The following is a 20,673-nucleotide window of genomic DNA, read 5'->3' on the forward strand; positions in this document are numbered from 1 at the left end:
CAAAGAAACTTATGGAGGTGATAGACAGGCCTGTTTCTTGACTAAGATGGCCTCACAGGTGCAGACATAGGCCCAAACTTATCAAGGTGTGTACTTGCAACACGTATAGTTTATTGTATATCAATTATACCTCATTTAAGCTGGGGTGGGGGTAAAAACATTTAGAAGACATTAGGTAAATGCAACGTGTTAATCTTGTTTGGATCCTGATTTGAACAAACTAACTAAAAAAAAATTATAAGTACTGAGGAAATGCAGACTATATATTGATAATATTAAGAAGCTGCTCTTCCTAATGTTTGATGTTAATGGTTTCATGGTTATGTCCAAAACGTCTATCTTTAGAGATAAATACTAAAGTATTTATGGTTGATATGATATCAAAGATGTGCTCCAAAATAATTCAAGGTAAGGGGGGAAGTGAAGAGAGGTCTAATTGTAACAAAAATGGCCATGTGTTATTGAAGCTAAGTGGTGGACACATGGGAGTTCATTTCTTCCCTCTTTTCTACATATTTAAAAATTTTCACAACATGAGAAAAAGAGAGGGAGAATGAAAACATATAACAACTAAAAGTCAGTACACCTAACTCCACCCATAGTAAACCTTATGAACATGCTTGTATAGGCCCTGTTTCCACATTAGTAAAAAGAGGGAATTAGATTAATATGTACATTTTAGCACTGTTCCATTTCCTTTTCACACAGAGTAAACTTCTGTTTTAAAATGGAGTGGATGATGATTTTTAAGTAAAAGCAATACTGTTCTAAATCCTAACTACATCCAGGGAACATATTTTTATTCTGTGATACCTTATGTAATGTGTTTGTTTCATAAATATGAATAGATAGAATTAAACATGCCCAAAAGAAAAACGAAAAACTTTAGGAGAAAAATAATACTGCTAGCCTGAAAAAAACTCCTCACCGTCAAAAGTTTGGTAGTGATACCAGCATCCACTACAGCCTTGTGCATGGCACGTAGGGTATCTAGTTCTGGAGCAGCAATAAACACAACATAGGGCATGAACTCGGATGTCCTCAGCACTTTTAGGGCCTGTGTAGAAGAACAGTTGCAAACCAATTTATATAGGATTCGAATTTGAATTATGTTACCCTAAATAATCAAAGCCCACCCACCCTCTTCCTAAAGATAAAGAACGTAGTCTAACACCTGCTTCCCATCCCCCCACCTCCCTTCTATCCTTCTGATTCCATATAGCGCTTTCCTAAAATAGTGATCCATTAATTTTGTTCTGATTTCAGTCTCACTACTCTTTGGTACCCCTGAACAAAAAGAAAAGTATTAAACTTAACGATCCCGAATCATTAAGAATGATATAAATGCTTTCTATGTTAATTGTAGACTTCTGTTAATATTGAAAAAGCAGAGATAATTTCAGTGTCCATTAATTGGAGAGTGGTTATATAAATAATCATATATCTGTACTATAAAATATCATGCAGCAATCACAAAAAAGAGCTCTATAGTACCTAACATGAAAACATCTTCAAGAAATGAAAAAAGGCTAAAGAATCTGTATAGAATTTTTCCATTTACGTATATAAGAAACAACAACAAAAGTAGAAAACCCATTACATTTTCTAAATATATTTTTTATTTAAAGCATACTTAAAATGACAGAATGATATGCACCAAACTATTAATAATACAAATCTCTGAGTAGGGAAGGGAGATTGGGTTGAGTGTAGAATGGTGGGAAGGGGTCAGTAAGGGACACACAGAATGAGAATGAAATGAATGGGATATGTGTATGAATGTGTGGGTGTGTGTGCTGGGTGGGACGGGTGTGACTCAAGCATCTACTGCCATCCAAGTCTCTGTTGACTAATGGATTAGAGATTTAGTAAACTAGCTGTAGATGCATAATAAGGTTCTCTATCACCACAGGTAATAGAGGAAAAGAGATATCCTCGTAATCTGAAGACAAAAACTCCACAGGAACTAAAACTTAAAAAACAGCTTTGGAATTCACGCAGCTTACTTGTGGGTTGACATCCAAAATGCAAGTTCTTCCAGTTTGGACAACTTCAAGAATAGAGTCGATCTTGGTTCCGTAGAGATTTCCTTCATATTCCCCATGTTCCAAATACTTTCCAGCTTTAATATCAGCTTCCATCTCAGATCGTGACACAAATTTATATGCTTGGCCATCTTTTTCATCTTCCCTTGGTTTCCGTGAAGTAACTAAATAACACAGCATTGAGAATTTGTACAGAGACAATGCAATGTATTAAAATATAAACCAAAATGTATAGAGTAGCTTAAGACTTTTACATTCAGTGCAGGTTGACAAACCATGGCCTATGACCAAATCTTATTTTTGTAAAGAAAGTTTATTTACAAAACCTGCTTGCTTCTTATTGTAAATAATAAAACTTTTGTAAAAAAAGTTTTACTGGCACACAGCTTTGCTCATTCATTTTATCACCCATGTTTTCATTCATTTTACAAAGGCAGAATAGCTGCTGCTGCTAAGTCGCTTCAGTCGTGTCTGACTCTGTGTGACCCCATAGACAGCAGCCCACTAGGTGCCTCTGTCCCTGGGATTCTTCAGGCAAGAATACTGGAGTGGGTTGTCATTTCCTTCTCAGAATAGCTGTGGTACAGACTAAATGAACTACAAAATCTAAAATAAAAAATTTCTGACCCTGATCCATAGAAATGTTTCAAGAGGTAGTCTCCAATATACATTTTACATCTAAAAATATGCTTTATAAAGTCAGTTTGAAACTCAAAATATATTTACCTAGAAGCAGAGCCCTAACTTGAAATTCTTAACTAAGGTAAGAGTTAATAAGTGGGAAGTATATTGCAAATGAGTATCTTTTCCATCTGACCAATACTCCCTTTCTCTTAAGGAATATTAAGTTCTTTATACTTTACCACAGCCTAACTGCAAGTCTGGCACTGAGCGCAGGCGGCTAACCTGCCTCTTGAGAAATGTGTATGCAGGTCAGGAAGCAACAGTTAGAACTGGACATGGAACAACAGACTGGTTCCAAATAGGAAAAGGAGTACATCAAGGCTGTATATTGTCACCCTGCTTATTTAACTTCTGTGCAGAGTACATCATGAGAAACGCTGGACTGGAAGAAACACAAGCTGGAATCAAGATTGCCGGGAGAAATATCAATAGCCTCAGATATGCAGATGACACCACCCTTATGGCAGAAAGTGAAGAGGAGCTGAAAAGCCTCTTGATGAAAGTGAAAGAGGAGAGTGAAAAAGTTGGCTTAAAGCTCAACATTCAGAAAACGAAGATCATGGCATCCGGTCTCATCACTTCATGGGAAATAGATGGGGAAACAGTAGAAACAGTGTGAGACTTTATTTTTTTGGGCTCCAAAATCACTGCAGATGGTGATTGCAGCCATGAAATTAAAAGACGCTTACTCCTTGGAAGAAAAGCTACGATCAACCTAGATAGCATATTGAAAAGCAGAGACATTACTTTGCCGACTAAGGTCCGCCTAGTCAAGGCTATGGTTTTTCCTGTGGTCATGTATGGATGCGAGAGTTGGACTGTGAAGAAGGCTGAGCGCCGAAGAACTGATGCTTCTGAACTGTGGTGTTGGAGAAGACTCTTGAGAGTCCCTTGCACTGCAAGGAGATCCAACCAGTCCATTCTGAAGGAGATAAGCCCTGGGATTTCTTTGGAGGGAATGATGCTAAAGCTGAAACTCCAGTACTTTGGCCACCTCATGGGAAGAGTTGACTCATTGGAAAAGACTCTGATGCTGGGAGGGATTGGGGGCAGAAGGAGAAGGGGATGACCGAGGATGAGATGGCTGGATGGCATCACGGACTTGATGGACGTGAGTCTGATGGAACTCTGGGAGTTGGTGATGGACAGGGAGGCCTGGAGTGCTGCGATTCATGGGGTCACAAAGAGTTGGACACGACTGAGCGACTGAACTGAACTGAATTGCAAGTCCAATAAGTGAGCAAAGTTCTATTCTTAGTTGGTATTATCAATTTTCTGAAGTGTAGTCTTACCCACAAATTATCTGTCCTTTATCTCACCCTAGTACAACACCTCTCTTCTAGCTTCCTTCTAATTGACATTTCCAAATGTTAACTGTTTTGTTTTGCACCTCAGTGGTAGATCTAGCCACCTGGATGTTAAACTATGTTCTACTTTCTCTACTCTGACCTGAAGTATTCTTTCTGAGAGAATGAGAGAGAGGAGATCAAGTCCAAGATCTTTTTATCTGGTATTTGAGAAACATACAACTCCTTTGCAACCTGGTTGTGCTAGGAACAGATAATTATCACCTTTCAAACTGTTGTAAAGATGCAGTTAGGTACTCTCTGCCAACTTGCTAGAACTCCCTAGGAAGAAAGGTAATTTGTGTATGTGTGTGTGTATATTCACATTTAACCTTAATTGAGTTTGGCTACATCAGATAAAAAAAATTCTACTTCTATTAGTCAAGTACTTACACAGCAGAATATCTGAGGAAATCATTAACCATATGCAATTAAAGTTAGAAAGTAAGCAGATGAAAAAGTGACAGTCAGTATTTGGACTATTTGTAACACACCAAGAAAACTTTTATAAGAACAAAACTTTAAGTTCAAGCTCAGTAACAAGGGTCTAATTGATAAATGAGATCATTATGTACAAGGCAATTCCCTTTTTCCCCTGCTGTTTTCTGGCTCATCCCAGATTACTGTAGAGATTTATGAAGTCACTTAAAGAGCTTCAAGATGCTATACTGACTTTTCATATTCAAAAATGTGTAATCTCTAAGTTTCTGGAGTTCTTTACCAAAAGTGGTATGAGAAAATTTCTAAGGCAATTTTAAGTTCCCCAACTACATACATGCTAGGACTTGGCTTAGTATCTGTGAAGATAATTTTAGAAGAGTATGACTTTTGGTGATGCACTACAGTGAAACCACAGATGGAAATGTGCTGCTTGAAGTAAAATGTGCAGACACACATACTGCCTCTACCACTGCCTCTCTCGCCTGGAGAGAATCTCACATTATTGGTGAAATGTGTTTGCTTTACAGATGAATTTTAACAACAATACCATTCTCTAGTGGACACACACACAATTTAAATTGCCACATTAATTAAGTCTTTTTCCATTTTTAGAACAGAGAAATTAGATCGGGGTGACTTAACCACAGCTGATTCCTTAGACTTTTATGACAAGTAACTAATAGATTGTTTAGCAAAATTCTAATCTTTAGCAGCTCTTCATATAGTCAGGAAATAAGCAACAAAGTAACATTTGTTAACTATTCCAAGACATAGTAAAGAGAAAACATAATCAGGTAGTTTAGCCATGTAGATTAATAATTTTTAATATTTTATTTTAAGATCATATAATATATAAAGAAAATGAAATCAACTTAATCTAACAGCAGTATTTACTTCCTTCCCTATGAGACCTCGCCATCCAGATTACCAGACAATGTATCACAAGTTAAGGAAACTTGTCACACTTAACATTTTTTTTGTGTTAATTCTGAAGCTTAATAAAAACTAGATGTTATATAAATGTGAATGATTTAAAGAAAAGTAAGACACACCAACATCATGTAATGAAGTGAGAGTTGATGTATGGATATACATGCATCATTCTATATAAAAATTCATATATGAATATTTACAGTTACTAAAAATAAATCTGTCGAAAGGTAAAATAGTATATCTTTCTGTAAATTAATTTGGCATAAAGAAAGCAAGATGAAATAAATACATTTATACTTCTATGTAAAATCCCTGTCTCTATATATATCCTTTGGTCTACTAATTTTACATCTGAGATTTACATATACACAGTTTAGTTACTTTTAACAAAAATGCCACCCAAACCATGCAAATGGATGGTAACAGAGAGGGTTAAATAAAGCATGGTATACTAATATACTAGAATATTAAGAAGCTAATATGATTAATTTTTAGGGTTTTTTAATCATGATAAAATATACATAACAAAATTTATCATTTTAACCATTATTAAGTGTACAATTAAGTGGCATTAAGTACATTAACACTGTTGTGCAACCATTACCATTATTCATCTCCAGAATATTTTAATCATCCTATATGACAGAAACATAAAAAAGAATTACACTCACTATTTAATATTCTTAGAGATACAGCAGAGATAGTTCCCAAAAATAGATGGTGCTATGGGAAAAAAAAAAATTAAACAGGAAACAGAAAATAATCCTAAAATGAAAATTATGACTAGTTGTGATAAACACTGATGAGATAGAAGATAGAGAATTCAAGGTAATCTTTTAAAGAGTAGAATAAAAAGATAAAAGGCTGGACAATATGAAAAGAGACAAAAGAGATAATCCAGAATGTTCAACATCTAGCTAATAGAAATTCTAGAAAAAGTCAAAACAGAAAACAGAGAGAAATCATCCAAGAAACATAATTCCCTAGAATGGAAGAGCATGAATTTCTAGTCTGAAGAGCCACAATCATCAGCACAATGAATAAAAATAGATGCACACAAAGGCACATCATTATTATAAGATAATGAAAACCAACAAAAAGGCTGAAGGAAAATCATGTCATTTATGAAAGAACAAAAATCAGAATAACGTCCTAGACTTCTTAAAAGACCCTGATGCTAGGATAGAATGAAAGCATTTCTGGAGAAGAGGGCAACGGAGGATAAGATGATTAAATGGCATCACTGATTCAAAGGACATGAACTTGGGCAAATTCTGGGAAACGGTGAGGGGCAGGGAAGCCTGGTGTGCTGCAGTCCGTGGGGTCACAAAGAGTCGGACACGACCTGGTGACTGAACAATAAACTTCTTAACCAAACTGGATTCAAGAGTAACATCTTTTCAGTATATTTAGACTTTCTATTCTCAATCAATCAAATACAGGGCAAAAAATATACAACTTCAAACACAAAGATCCAAGAATTAACATCCATACACCATTTCTTGTCAAGTTGCAAGTGATGTGCTGTAGCAAAACAATGCAATAACCCAAGAGAGAAAAGAATGGGACCCAGGAGCCATAGCTTCAACTCAGGACAACAATAAAGGGAAACATCCCTATGCTAACGTGGGATAGACAGAGAGGAGTGTGTAGTCCTCACTGAAGCAGGAAGACTGAGGGTTGTGAGACTGAGGTCTCCAAGAAAAATGCATGACTTACCGAATAAGCCAGTCTTTGTTTTAATACAAAACTATATGCGTGAATACATAAGGCAAGGTAAAATGAGGAGAAGAAAAAAAAAAAGAACTCTAGAAATTGCTGGGTTGGGAGAGAGCACAAGGCTGTTCAAGAAAGTGAAACTGAATTAATTGAAATGAGCTATCTTTATATTGGGAGGACACTCAGGAAGAGAGTAGATAAGGTCTACATTGGATAAAGCAAGAAACAGCAGAATTAAAATATTATTAAAACATATGGAGGACTAACAGAAGAAATACCAGAAAGATTGAAAAGTGACTGTTTCTGGTAACTAGGTAGAAGACGGGGTTATTTTTCATTATATATTTTTAAGAACTACTTAATTAAAATATGTCAAATGCATTAATTTGATAAAAACAAAAAAATACTTTTTAAATACTCTGGTCACAGTGAGATTTTTATTTTGTTAACTATTTAACTAGGATTTGTCTGATTTACTGATTTACAGTGCATACAATGCAACTCAAACCCTAAGGGGATTACAAACAACACATGGGGACAGTGACAGAGTTATTCCCTCAATACACCCCTAAGAATGTTAGCAACAGGATTACTCACTGAGAACTGAATGTCTAAGCATACTGGATGAAAGGAGAGACACCCTAAAACTCATCTGAAAGAGATGGAGTGATGTCAGGCTAAGACCTGACTTGGAAAGCTTAAAGGAATTAAAATATCTACACAAATTCTGTGTGAATCAAAACAGGGCTTGTCAGCAATGGAAGCACAGAAAGGGGAGTTACAAAGGCAAAACTGGCTTATATTCAGGGAAGATATAAGTTCCCATAAGTAAAGGCTCATATATCTCCAAAATGAAGACATAAAGACCACATGTATAGTAGTCCTTATAATAAGGCAGATATATCATTTAACTCCTTGCTCTAACTCCATTCTCATCAAGCATGCTTTTGACGTTATTTAACTTTCCTTGTAAATGTATGAATGGAGAAAGAATGCAAAGATCATAAAATGAGTGTTTGGTTCACTTAATACTTGTACTTCCCATCATGTATTTTATACATAAATAAATATGTGACCTTAATTAATCTTGCTTGCTCTGGAAGAAGAATCTCTTTTAATGTGCTATCAAAAAGCAGGCTCATGACCTTGAAGGAATGGGACCTATAAGAACACACAAATTCACAAAGGGACTGCTACACTGGGAGTGTCAGAAGATCCAGCATCTTTCCCCTTTTACAGTAAAATAAGTGAAAAACACAACTTTTCAGATATATGTCAATCGTACAAGAAAATACAAAGCTAATGTTCATTTTGCCACAACTCTTAATACCTGCATTTACTGAACATTACCGGATTGAAGAGTCTGGAGAAGTGACTGCCACCAGGCAGCAATCTGACAGAGATTACAGTGCTATTTCACTGCTATTTCAAGACAGCTGTAGAGTTGTCGAGCCTTTCAGTATCATTTGCTCGTTCATTTCCATTGGCATAATCAGAAATTCCTTGGGAATAAAATAATTCCTACCCTCTCCACCCCCCTGCCGACACATACATTCTTTCCTTTCAAATCAAATAGCAAAGGAAATGCGGAAGACTTACATGGCACTGTGGTTCCAAATCTAGTGGGATTTAACACTATGAACCTGTTTTTCAAGCTTCTTCGTCCCACACCTTGAGCTCCTATCAATACTAACGTCTTTCTCTGGAAGGGAGGCATTTTGGCTACTTCCTCATATATCTGGATTTCATGACGATCGAATTCTAAATGTAAGGAAATAGGAAAACATCATATTCCGTTCTGTTCAGTGATGTTTTAGCTGTCTTGATAGTGAAGTATCACTTGAACTGTACTGACTTAGCGTCGATTATTAAAAATAAATTTGGTAAAGTACAATAAATTATTTTGTATTCTGATTTAAACATCTGCTTCTATCCTTTTGCCTTAAAAATCTAACAAAGCTAAAAAAGTGTCCTTGCTTTATCCTTAAAAGACAGTCTATCCATTAAAACTTGTTTCTTTGCAATTCATCAGTAGAAATAATTAGTTAATATAATCAAATTGCAAATTAGTTTATGTAATCTATTCCACTAAAAAGTGCATATCAAATAGGAAGGATAGCTGTATACCTAGAGTAGCTGCTTAACTAAGTTTCATAGAATGAGTACCCCTTCCAATGATATAAATGAATAAATACTGTGTGGCAAACTCTGCAAATATCAGTTTGATTAATAAAATGCATACAGGCAACATAATAACATTTAAATATTAAGATTCTAAATTTATGTATAAAATAAAACGTCGATCCTAATTATTTTCAGTAGAAACACATTCCAACATTACAATCAGTGGGAAAATGAAAAAATTTTCATTTTGCAAGAAAGCTTTAAGTATCTGTATTTAATGAAAAATAAAGCCAAAGAGAATTTGAAATATTATATTACCTATTATTATGGCTATGACTCTCAATCTACAGTAATAACACTTCTTCCTTAGGTTATTATCTTAATAGCAACACTTTCTTTGCACAGTTTCTCCACAGTAGGTTAAGGGAGAGTCTATTTTCCCCTTATTATATTATTATTATTATTGCAATATGTCATTACATTATTTTCTTTATAGTGTGCTGTTTAGTTTATTACCAGCATAGAAGAAGCTCTAAAGTCAAGAAAGCACTTTACAATGATCAGTTCTTTGGAGTCTTTGAATCAGAGTCTCTAGAGCCTTGTGATTCAAAGAGCTGCATGTCACTCTTAGCCTCTACAACTGAAAAGAGTAACTGGTGGGTGTCATGTTCATCTGTCTTTAAATCTAAAAAATTTAAGAAAGAATCCTATTAGATCAGTTTAAGATTTGTTTGGTCCAGTACTGTTTTTCCAAAAGTATCATGGATAATGTTATGGTAGAATATGTTTGCCATTAATCATATCATAACACTTTTAACATAGTCATAAAAAGGGATTTTGTTCTGTAGAAATAACACATAAGTTCCTGTCAGAGTTCTTAAAAAAAATGTTTCAATTGTCACATTGTTCCTTCATTAATACAAGCATAAATCTTAACCAATTCATTTTACTGTAAATTATGCTCATAAAGCACCCTGGTGATAGTACAAGCATGTGTATCAGGATTTAAATAATGCCTATATATTACTGCACTGAGTGTCCACATTGCAGTTCCTTGCAATCAGGTATTAATATGAATTAATTCATTTAAAATTATACATTTAGAACATATGCCACATTGACTAATGATAAAGCTATTTCATAGTTCACATGGATGTCTCAAAAAAGTATTTAAAACATACCTGCGTTTCTGGTTGTGAGATACATCATCTTTTTCTTTTTTTTGCTACTTATGGTTCCACAGAAAGGTCCTGAAGGATGACAAGGCAAATATAACTTAAACGGTATGTTGGAATATATATTTCCCTGTGGTATTCTATAAGGCTGGGAGAATTATCTTCCCGGGGTTGCGTCCTACAGAGCCGAAATGGGCAGGGGTGAGCTGAGCCACTGAATTCTGATATAATACCAGCAGGTGGCAGAAAGGGATCAAAAAGTTTATTTTTGAGAGCGATACAATGAAGCAGATATTGACTCTAGATATATTTTAAATAAATTAATCTGCTAATTCAGATGAAAGAGGCAAGAAAATGTGGCCACAAAGGGCTACTTATACTTATTGTGTTGAGTTTGTCACCTGAATTATCCCAGTCTCTTCTAACAAAGGCCTTTCTCTTCTCTTCCAGGAACTGGCTTGGAATGAGACCAGCACTTCCTCCCTCTTTTACATGGCTAGCCTAGAATCAAATTAATGAATTGTATATGTCAGTGACTAAAATTTGAGACCACATTCTAATAAGCAGGACAAGCAGAAGTCAGTTAAAAAAAAAAATGTTTGCTCTTAAGAAACGGACCTTGATATTTAAGTCCATGGCACTGTCAGGATGCTGAAAGACCTTGGTACTGAGGAATCAATGGGCACCTAATCAGAGTGCCACCTGGCAGTGAAATTTTAAGACCAAAATACAAAAGCATACAGGACCTTTAAATTACTAATACCTTCTTATTTATAACACTAAACTAGCGGGAATGGAAAGGAATAAATGCTGTTCTCTCTATTAGCACTTGTTAGTTAGGTGTTCACTATCATATTAGTCCTACTACAATGGTATTTCCTGAGGCCAAATCAAAGGGGGTGCGGGACAGACAGCACTGGGAGAACAGAGTGGAGGGTTTAATTCATGCTGCTAGGAATCTGAATATCCTGAGAGGAAGACTAAGTTTAAAATGGGTAAAACTTCACCTACTTTGCTCATTATTAGAGAAATGTGAATCAAAACTACAACGAAATATCACCTCACACCGGTCGGAATGTCCCTCATCAAAAAGTCTACAAACAATAAATTCTGGAGAGGATGTAGAGAAAAGGGAACGCTCTTGCACTGTTGGTGAGAATGTAAATTTATACAGCCACTATGGAAGACGGTATGGAGATTCCTTAAAAAACTAGGAATAAAACCACCATATGACCCAGCAATCCCACTCCTAGGCATATACCCTGAGGAAACCAAAACTGAAAAAGACTCATGTACCTCACTGTTCATTGCAGCACTATTTAAAATAGCTAGAACATGGAAGCAACCCAGATGTCCATCGACAGATGAATGGATAAAGAAGTTGTGGTACATATACACAATGGAACATTACTCAGCTATAAAAAGGAACACATTTGAGTCAGTTCTAATGAGGTGGATGAACCTAGAACCTATTATACAGAGTGAAGTGAGTCAGAAAGAGGAAGATAAATACCATATTCTAATGCATTTATATGGAATCTAGAAAAATGGTACTGAAGAATTTATTTACAGGGCAACAATGGAGAAACATACATAGGGAACAGACTTACGAACATGGCAGAGGGGAGGAGAGGGTGAGATGTATGGAAAGAGTAACAAGAAAACTTACACCACCATATGTTAAATAGATATGGGAATTTGCTGTATGCCTCAGGAAAATGAAACAGGGGCTCTGTGTTGGGCTAGAGTGGCGGGATAGGGAGGGAGTTGGGAGGGAGCTTCAAAAGGGAGGGGATATATGTATACTTATGGCTGATTCATGTTGAGGTTTGACAGAAAACAGCAAATTTCTGTAAAACAATTATTCTTCAATAAAAAAATAAATTAATTAAAAAAACCACAACTTTTAAACTGAAACCCAAAGTATTTCAAAACAGTGGCTGGAGAACTGGCTACTAGAGACAGTGGCTTATCGCACAATGTTAGGGACTTTACCCTTACAACTAGAACAGAAAAATCAAGTTATTATTTTTAGCAATTAAAATCTTGAAAAATACATTTTGAGTAACAGATGACAAAAATGCAGGAAGAGACAGATAGATAATGCTGACAGGGTTAGAAGAAAACTAAGAGATGGCATTCAGAGAGAAGGGGGTAGAAAAGAAACTTGGGAAAGTTCAACAAAGGAAACCGCCCATAGAAAGCAGGTATTTTTAGATGAGAGTTCTAAGAAATTCAATCGAAACCTCTTGAACTCATGGATTCTGTTTACTCGTTTCTTAGTTCTCTCACCACATAGTATACTTATACATTATAATATCTTAATTTGAAGGACATATTAGTAAGATTGTTCTTACTGTTATAATTCATCCCCCCCTCAGAAGTCAATATAACTTATTAGAGTTAATTGGAGTTACTAATGAAAGTTTAGTTGCTCGGTGGTATCTGACTCTTTGTGATCCCATGGACTGTAGCCTGCCAGGCTCCTCTGGCCATGGAATTCTCCAGGCAAGAATACTGGAGTGGGCTGCCATTCCCTTCTCCAGGAGATTTTCCTGACCCAGGAATTGAAGCTGGGTCTCCTGCATTGCAGTCAGATTCTTTATGGTCTGAGCCACCAGGGAAGCTCTGAGTTTCTAATATCTCAGTTTAATTCAGAGTTCAGTGTGGATCCCAGGTCCTTCCCACTTACACCTTGCTCCTTAATGAGACTCTCTTTTACTTTGACAGTTTAAGGAATTTTAGACTTTGTTTCTCCAGTTCTGGTTGTTAGTCTCTGTAAACAATTACAAAAACAGACTTATTACTGCTGCTAGAGACTTCTGAAAGCTGTATTAGTGAAAAGGAAAAACAAGAAGACTATTACACACATCTTCTGAAAAACGGAGGGGAAAAGACAGTGGTAACACATATCCCTTTCTATACACACAGACTTTAATCCAAAACCAAACAACACAGATGATAACGCAAACCTCCAACTCTCAATAACTGAGGTGGGCAAATAGATTCAAGAATTAAAGAAATTAAATTTTATTTGTCATGAACATACATACAGTGAGAGGAGACAAGAGGAAGACTACTCTACCCACAGTAAAGACTTCTAGTTAAAACAAACACTGAAAAGGGATGACCTCAGGGGAGTTGTTCCTGCTGAGTACTGTATTTTACTGTAATCTTATGTGGAAGAACCGACTGGCCTAGTCTCTAAACAACAGGCTACTTAATACTGAATTTATTAACAGCTGCTCACAAAGTCCCTCTCAATTTGGTCTTCTGTCCACAAAATTAATAGCCACGAAGCAGGAGCTGTTCATGCAGGGAAAAAAAAAAAAAATCACTGAAACAAATAATAATACTTTCCTCCTGAATATTCAGATATTGGTCAGATCTAAGATTGAAAATAAGAAAGCAGGTGAAGAAATTTTGAGAAGTGTACTAACCTGCCACCAGTTTGGGTCTTCTCTGTTTACAATCTGAAGAATTTCTCCTTTTGAAAACTTCAATCCTGCTTCTTTGCAGGGTATCAGGTTATCATTGTATGGATTATAATCAAAATGACATTTCACAAATACCTAAAACACAGCACAATTAAAAATACTAGAAATGTACCATTTGTCCCTGGATTTTGGAAATTTTTTCAAAGCACTGCGAATTAATTGATAATGTAAATGATAATGTATTTAGTACTTCAACTAAGGAACTTGTTTTTCTTGAATATAAAGTTATTAGAACATTAATAATTTGGTATCAGAAAACAGGAAGTAAACATTAGTACACCAATAAATTTTTGTTTCTATCTGTAACTTCTAATCTCAACAGTTTAACAACTGTTTTCTTCCACCTTTCTTGCTTTCTCACTTTCTCCCAATCTTTTCACATGATTGTCCAACCAACAGTGCATAATTTTTATGCAAGTAAATGCCAGTTTCTAATGAACATCCTGAACTAATATATGCAGTTAGGTCATATGTTTCAGATACAGTAGGAATGACTTTTTGAAAGGTTCCTAAAGCCAAAATTAAACAATAAAGGTTCATGTTGAAATCAGACCTGAAATATAGTCAGTAACCTTTTTTTAAAAAAATAAACAAACTTTCATCCCTGTTAATAACATATATTTTTAGTCACATAGATTCACACTGGCCAAAAGTTGTGAGAAAAATAGTTTTCTGGAATTATCCTGCTTTGATGTAAATGATCAGCATCAAATTAATAGTAAGACAAATACTAAAAAAAGCCTTGAAGTTATTTTCCAATTTAAATTCAAATTGGAATGCAAATTTCTTTAAAATCTGTTTTATTAATAAAACTATGTCAGTTACCATGGTTAGTTATGACCTCTAATATCCAAAATATTTAGTTTATTTAATTCTGAATTCTAGTTAAGCATTTTCAGTATTCAATGGCAAGTTCAGACCAATTACTTTCTTACTACAGATCTTTTCCAGGCATATTTATAGAAATTTAAATTTTATCTTCTAGAGAACTGACTAAGCATTAATCAGCAGGAAAACTAACAAGCAGGAAAACACACAGTTAGTCAAAATAATAATGTTACTTTCCTATGTTTATCATACTTCTATAAATATAACCAAACAGGATATTCAAATAGCACAAGTAGATCCATTACATTATTAGTGTAGTAAAATGTAATGTGATAGATGCATATTAAAATAATTTAAAAATAATTAAATTTGAGACATGACAAAATTTTAGTTATTTACAATTAGATGATTTTGATAGAAAGCATTCAGAATATTTTCAATACCTTTTGAAAGGCTAAATATTAATGCTTAAAAAAAAATCAGTAAGCCAGTAATTTTTTTCCTGATATGCAATTTTAGAAATACCTACAAAGCAAGCATACAAACAGTATTATAATCACTAAAATGTGACAATTGGCTAACTTGACAATGGCATGCAGCTCAGTGCTTTGGCAATGGATAAAAACCAAAATGATTAAGTGTAATTAGGTAAATTTAGTTGGCTAATAAGACAGAAACATGGAGTACCACAAAATGTCCTGGAATGACACCATACCTGACGGACGTGTGCTGGATGCCTCTCCATACTGATGCAACTCTAAAAATATATTTTTGATTGCATAAATAAAGCCAGACTTTAAACTGATAATAAATTAAATAAATATAAACAAACTACTGGCCCATTTTCATTTCATTCACTTGGTAAAGCAACTACTTCCCTAATTAAATGTCCAAAGGGTATAATACCTGAAAATTATAAATGATAGAAGCAAAAGTTAATGGAGATGAAGTAAAGATGAAGGAGGGATATGTAAAAGTTGTAAAAAAAAAAAAAAACTTGGATACTCCTTATTTCTCATAAAAGCTGTATTGGAGGAATAGTAAGAGAATCCTATCATCTAACCATGAAAGTGTCTATTGGTCTTATCTGTGGGTCAGAATATACCTTGTAACAAAAGGCTTAGACTTTCTCAGTTAGCCCAAATTTCAAATATTCACTTCCCTACTCCCATCAAATGGTGCTGGAAATATCATTTGTGAAACAAACCACATCTCTTAAATGTAAATGATTTCTAGAAGAAACAATTCTCATTTTTCTCATTAACCAAATTAGTTTTGGGACATTACTCTCATGCTCCAAACACTCGGATTATATTAGTTTTACTCTGACCTTTGAAAATTTGTCTGAAAAATCAATTAACCCCAACCTTTGATCTAAACATTTTGCAATGGCCTTTAAATCATAGAGATTTGACTAGATTTTGTACAATTATATTTTATTAAGCACATTTAAAAATGTTTCACTAATAAGCTATGGATGTTAACTGTTTATTGGTTAAGAAGTGACTAAACACAATCTGCTAATATATTTCAATCTCATATTCTAATCACTAACAGAGCTAAGTGATCAACAAAGGAGATGGAACAGAAAAAAGAAAGTGGCTTTGAAACCAGGAAGCAATGTTAACCTCACTCAGAGTATAAAGATAAATTAAGACTATATTATAGTAACATTTTCCTCCCATCACATTAGCAGGGATCCAAATATCTGACAGCATTCTGTAGACAGGAAAATGCCAATTGACCCACAGTCCTAACAGGTTGGTGGAAGAATTGATTTAATCCCTTGAGAGGCCAATGTAGCAATCAACAGCTATCAAAATTACAAAAAACCTCTGACCTAGTAATCCATCTCTGGGAATGTACTCAACAGCAGTGTTAACTCAGATATATGTAAAATGACTTACATAGAAAACTATTAACTACTGATTATTTTTTAATCACAAGTGATTGGAAGCAATCTAATTGTTTAACAATAGGAAGTGAGGACTAGACTGGTAGTGGATTAGGAGAGAGATTTCAACTGAATATGTATTCTTACTTCTTGACTTTTAGAACCTTCTAAATGAAAACTAAGGTCTTATGGTAATCAAAGTGAGAATAAAATGACTCCCCCTTCTGACTAAAATGAAGTAACAAGGACCTATTCTCTAACCTGAGACAACTAAAATATTGGACAAAATATATGAAATGTTTGTCAAGACATCAGACTACAAAGACAGTGATCCTTAAAAAAATGGAAACAAACAAGATGAACTTTACCACTGTCCCAACTAACTGCAGAGAAAAATTTCTAGGTGCAATGCAGGAAGGGGGACTCTAACTGGAAGCCTGATAGTCTCCACCTTGAGGAGGTGAGCTGAGTGACCAGGGCTATCAAAGTGGCCGCAGTGCACAAAAAAGAGCAACAGTAAGGAAAGATTGCCCAGAGAAAGAACTTGAGAACTGCAGAGGACTCCCTCCAGGTTCAGCTGAATAATCAGGTAAAGAGCAGCATTAATGGGCAAAGATATCAGAAGGTCATGTAACGTCAAACAGTTTCTGCTATCACCATTGTGAGTGAAAAAACTTCATAATTCATGCCTGCAATGCAGGAGACCTGGGTTTGCTCCCTGGGTCAGGAAGATCCCCTGGAGAAGGAAATGGCAACCCACTCCAGTACTCTTGCCTGGAAAATCCCATGGACAGAGAAGCCTGGTAGACTACAGTCCATGGGATCTGAAAGAGTCGGACATGACTGAGCGACTTCACCTTCACTTTCTTTCAGTATTCAAAAGTTTTGCCCTAGACTTAGTCTTACTCTGATTTCGCCTAACAAATCTTATAGAACAAAACCTGAAAGGGTCTGACTGCTTCCTTTTAACTATTCTAGAACAAAGCTTGAGAATACTTCTAAGAATAAAAAAATATCAGTACTCATTAAGACAAAGTTCAGATCTGGCAGCCAATCAAAAATAACCAGGCATGCAAATAAGCAGGAAAATACAATCTAAAATATGCAGAAAAATAAACCAGTGAAGAGTGACACAGAAATGACAAATAGGACTGAATTAGTAAGCAAGGACATTAAAATACTTATTTTTAACTTTACATATTGTAGCATATGTTCAAGAAGCTAGAGGAAGGATTCGACATGTTAGGTAGAAACATGGCAGATATAAAGAAAGATTCAGTTCAAATTTCTAGAGATGAAAACAAAAATATCTGAGATGAAAAGTATACCAGATATAATTAACAGCAGATTAGACATCTTAGGGGAAAAAAAGAATAATAAATGTGAAGACATTGCAATAGAAGCTGTCCAACATGAAAAAGGGGGAGAGAATAAGACTGAAGAAATGAAAAGAGTATCAGTGAGCTACGGGACAGCTTCCAGGAGCCCAACATGAATAGCTCATGCATCACCAAAGGGCAGGAGAAAGTGAGGAACAGAAAAAGTATCTGAAGTAGAAACAATAAAAAAAAAGTCCAAATCTAATGAAAGAAACAGTTTTTCAACAAACAGAGCTGGAAAAATTGGATACCCAGATGCAAAAACAGAAACAGGAAATCCAAACCAATTCTTTGATTCATATCTTATACCCTAAACAAAAATTCAGAGAAAATGGATCATAGAACAAGATGTGAGTATACAACTAAAAGTGAAAATCTTTATAACCTTGTGTTGTACAAACATTTTTTTTTACACAGAAAAAAAGCACGATTCATTAAAAAAAGGACTAATTAGACTTCACCAAAATTAAGAACATCTGCCTTCATATTATACTGCTAAGAGAATGAAGACAAGCCTTCTCACTAGGAAAAAGTCTTTCTAAATCATAATTCCGATAAAGTATTTGTATCAAAACATAAAGAACTCTCAAAACTAAACAAATGGAAAAAAACAACTCAATAAAAAATGGGTGAAAGATTTGAAGACATTAAAGTTGTCATAACCATGGCAAATAAGCACATGAAAAGATGCTCAATATTAGCAATCATTAGGAAAATGCAAATTAAAATCACCATAAGACACCATCCACCCTTATAAGAATGGCTAAAATTATAAAGACTGACCATACCAAATGTTGGTGAAGATGTGCAATAATTGCAACTTTCATGTAATGTTGGTGAAAATGTAAACTGGTACAATCACTTTTGAAAATAGTTTGGCCATTTCTTTAAAAGTTCAACATACAACTATCAAATGACCCAATACTTCAAGTCTTAGGTATTTACTCAAGGGACTTGCATGTAAATGTTTAGCATCTTTATTTATAATAGCCCCAAACTAGAAACAACAGAAATGTTCACTAGCCAGTTAGTGGATAATCCAACTGTGGTTCAGCCATGTAATGGAATACCACTTGTCAATAAGAAGGAATCAACTACTGATACACAGGAAAACATGGTTAAATCTCTCAATTATGTTGAATGAAAGAAGTCAGATTTTTTTTAAAAAAAGCAAAATCAAAGGATTCATGTTGTATGAACCCATTTATATAAAAATACAGAAAATATAAACTAGTTTATAGTGACAGAAGAGCAGTACTTGCCTGGCATGAAGGTTGGGATAAGGAGCAGGCAGGCAGGATTACAGTGAACCCAGGAAAACTTCTAGGGGTGACAGAGATGTTTACTATCTCAACTGTATTGAGGGTCTCATGCGGACATAATATGTCCACATTCATTAATTACATACTTTAAGTGTATGCTATTTCTATGAACTTTACCTCCAAGATATTTTTAAGAAGTAAAAATAAAAAATCAAAGTACTGACAAAATAAAATACTGTACAGAAATATGCTGTGCCTGTGCAAATGGTAGCAGTTAGTAGAAGAAATCAAATGTGAAAGGGTGGAGAAACATCTCCACCATGACCTTGGTCATAAATCAGAAAGAGGCTGGTAATTCATTTGGGAATGTGATGGTTGAACATCTCAAATGCACACATACAAATAACATATTTTGAAATCAGCAAGGAAACTATACATTTGGTTTAAAAAGCTCTGCGGGGCAATTCATACTCCTATACGGTAAATAACCATATGTGGGTCACATTCTGTTAGTATAAACAAACAAATAAACCTATGCTGAGCTGAATCATACTAATAATTCTTAATTTACACTACACTTAAGTCATTGGTCCATGCAAGGTCTGCTTTTGTTTTTTAATCTTGTTGGTTTTAATAATGGAATAAACAGTCATGAGCTTACCACATAAAACAGAAGCTAGAAACCTACACGGTCCTCCTGCCCACATTCCATTCCCTTGCACTGCCCTGGCTTCCCCAAACTCAAAGGTAACCCTCATCCTGAATCTTGTGTTCACAAATTCTTTGCTTTCCTTTTTGTAAGTTTTATTAAACCTATATATAATCTTCAAAAATACACAGCTATTTAAAACTTTTAAAACATAGTATTATGCTATATGCATGTCCTCTTTTAAGGAACTGACATGCTTATCAACATGTTTCCAGCTACACAAGTATTGCTGTAAAAAACTACATGTCTTAGTATGTGGAAACTTTCAGCCTTGATAATGCTAAACCTTTTGCCCCCCAAGGTGGTTATACCAACTTACATGCCACCAGCAATGTAGAAGAGAGAGTCTAGATTCACATCTACTTTTTTTTGCAACTGAATGGTATAAAATGCTACCTCACATTGTGATTTTAAATATCTCTTCGCATGTTTACTGCCCATGTATCCCCTTTTACTTGATTAGTGTACGGACAGTAAATAGGAACACATTCTCACATATTATCCGTATGAATTAACACTTTCACTAAATAGTCTTTTTCTCACTGAAAGACATATCAGCTCTGTGAGATATCAAAGTAACGTATATGTGTAGATCTCTTTCTGAACTCTCTCTTCCACTGCTCATTCTGTCTAATCC

The 20,673-nt window shown here is 35.0% G+C and overlaps 1 protein-coding gene across 1 annotated transcript in view; it reads right to left on the minus strand.

Annotated features, from left to right (window-relative positions):
- Positions 1 to 20,673, minus strand: part of PALS2 (protein associated with LIN7 2, MAGUK p55 family member) — a 121,605-nt gene that overhangs the window by 9,121 nt on the left and 91,811 nt on the right. The window contains exons 6-12 of the mRNA XM_052638464.1: positions 15,508 to 15,549; positions 13,908 to 14,039; positions 10,869 to 10,968; positions 10,474 to 10,542; positions 8,768 to 8,929; positions 2,007 to 2,209; positions 929 to 1,057 (exon numbers count right to left, since the gene is read on the minus strand). Of these exons, the coding sequence (XP_052494424.1) occupies positions 929 to 1,057; positions 2,007 to 2,209; positions 8,768 to 8,929; positions 10,474 to 10,542; positions 10,869 to 10,968; positions 13,908 to 14,039; positions 15,508 to 15,549 (837 nt within the window). The remainder of the gene's footprint in view (positions 1 to 928; positions 1,058 to 2,006; positions 2,210 to 8,767; positions 8,930 to 10,473; positions 10,543 to 10,868; positions 10,969 to 13,907; positions 14,040 to 15,507; positions 15,550 to 20,673) is intronic.

The sequence above is a fragment of the Budorcas taxicolor genome, chromosome 4, assembly GCF_023091745.1.
Source record: "Budorcas taxicolor isolate Tak-1 chromosome 4, Takin1.1, whole genome shotgun sequence".
In the NCBI taxonomy this organism is placed as follows: Eukaryota; Metazoa; Chordata; class Mammalia; order Artiodactyla; family Bovidae; genus Budorcas; species Budorcas taxicolor.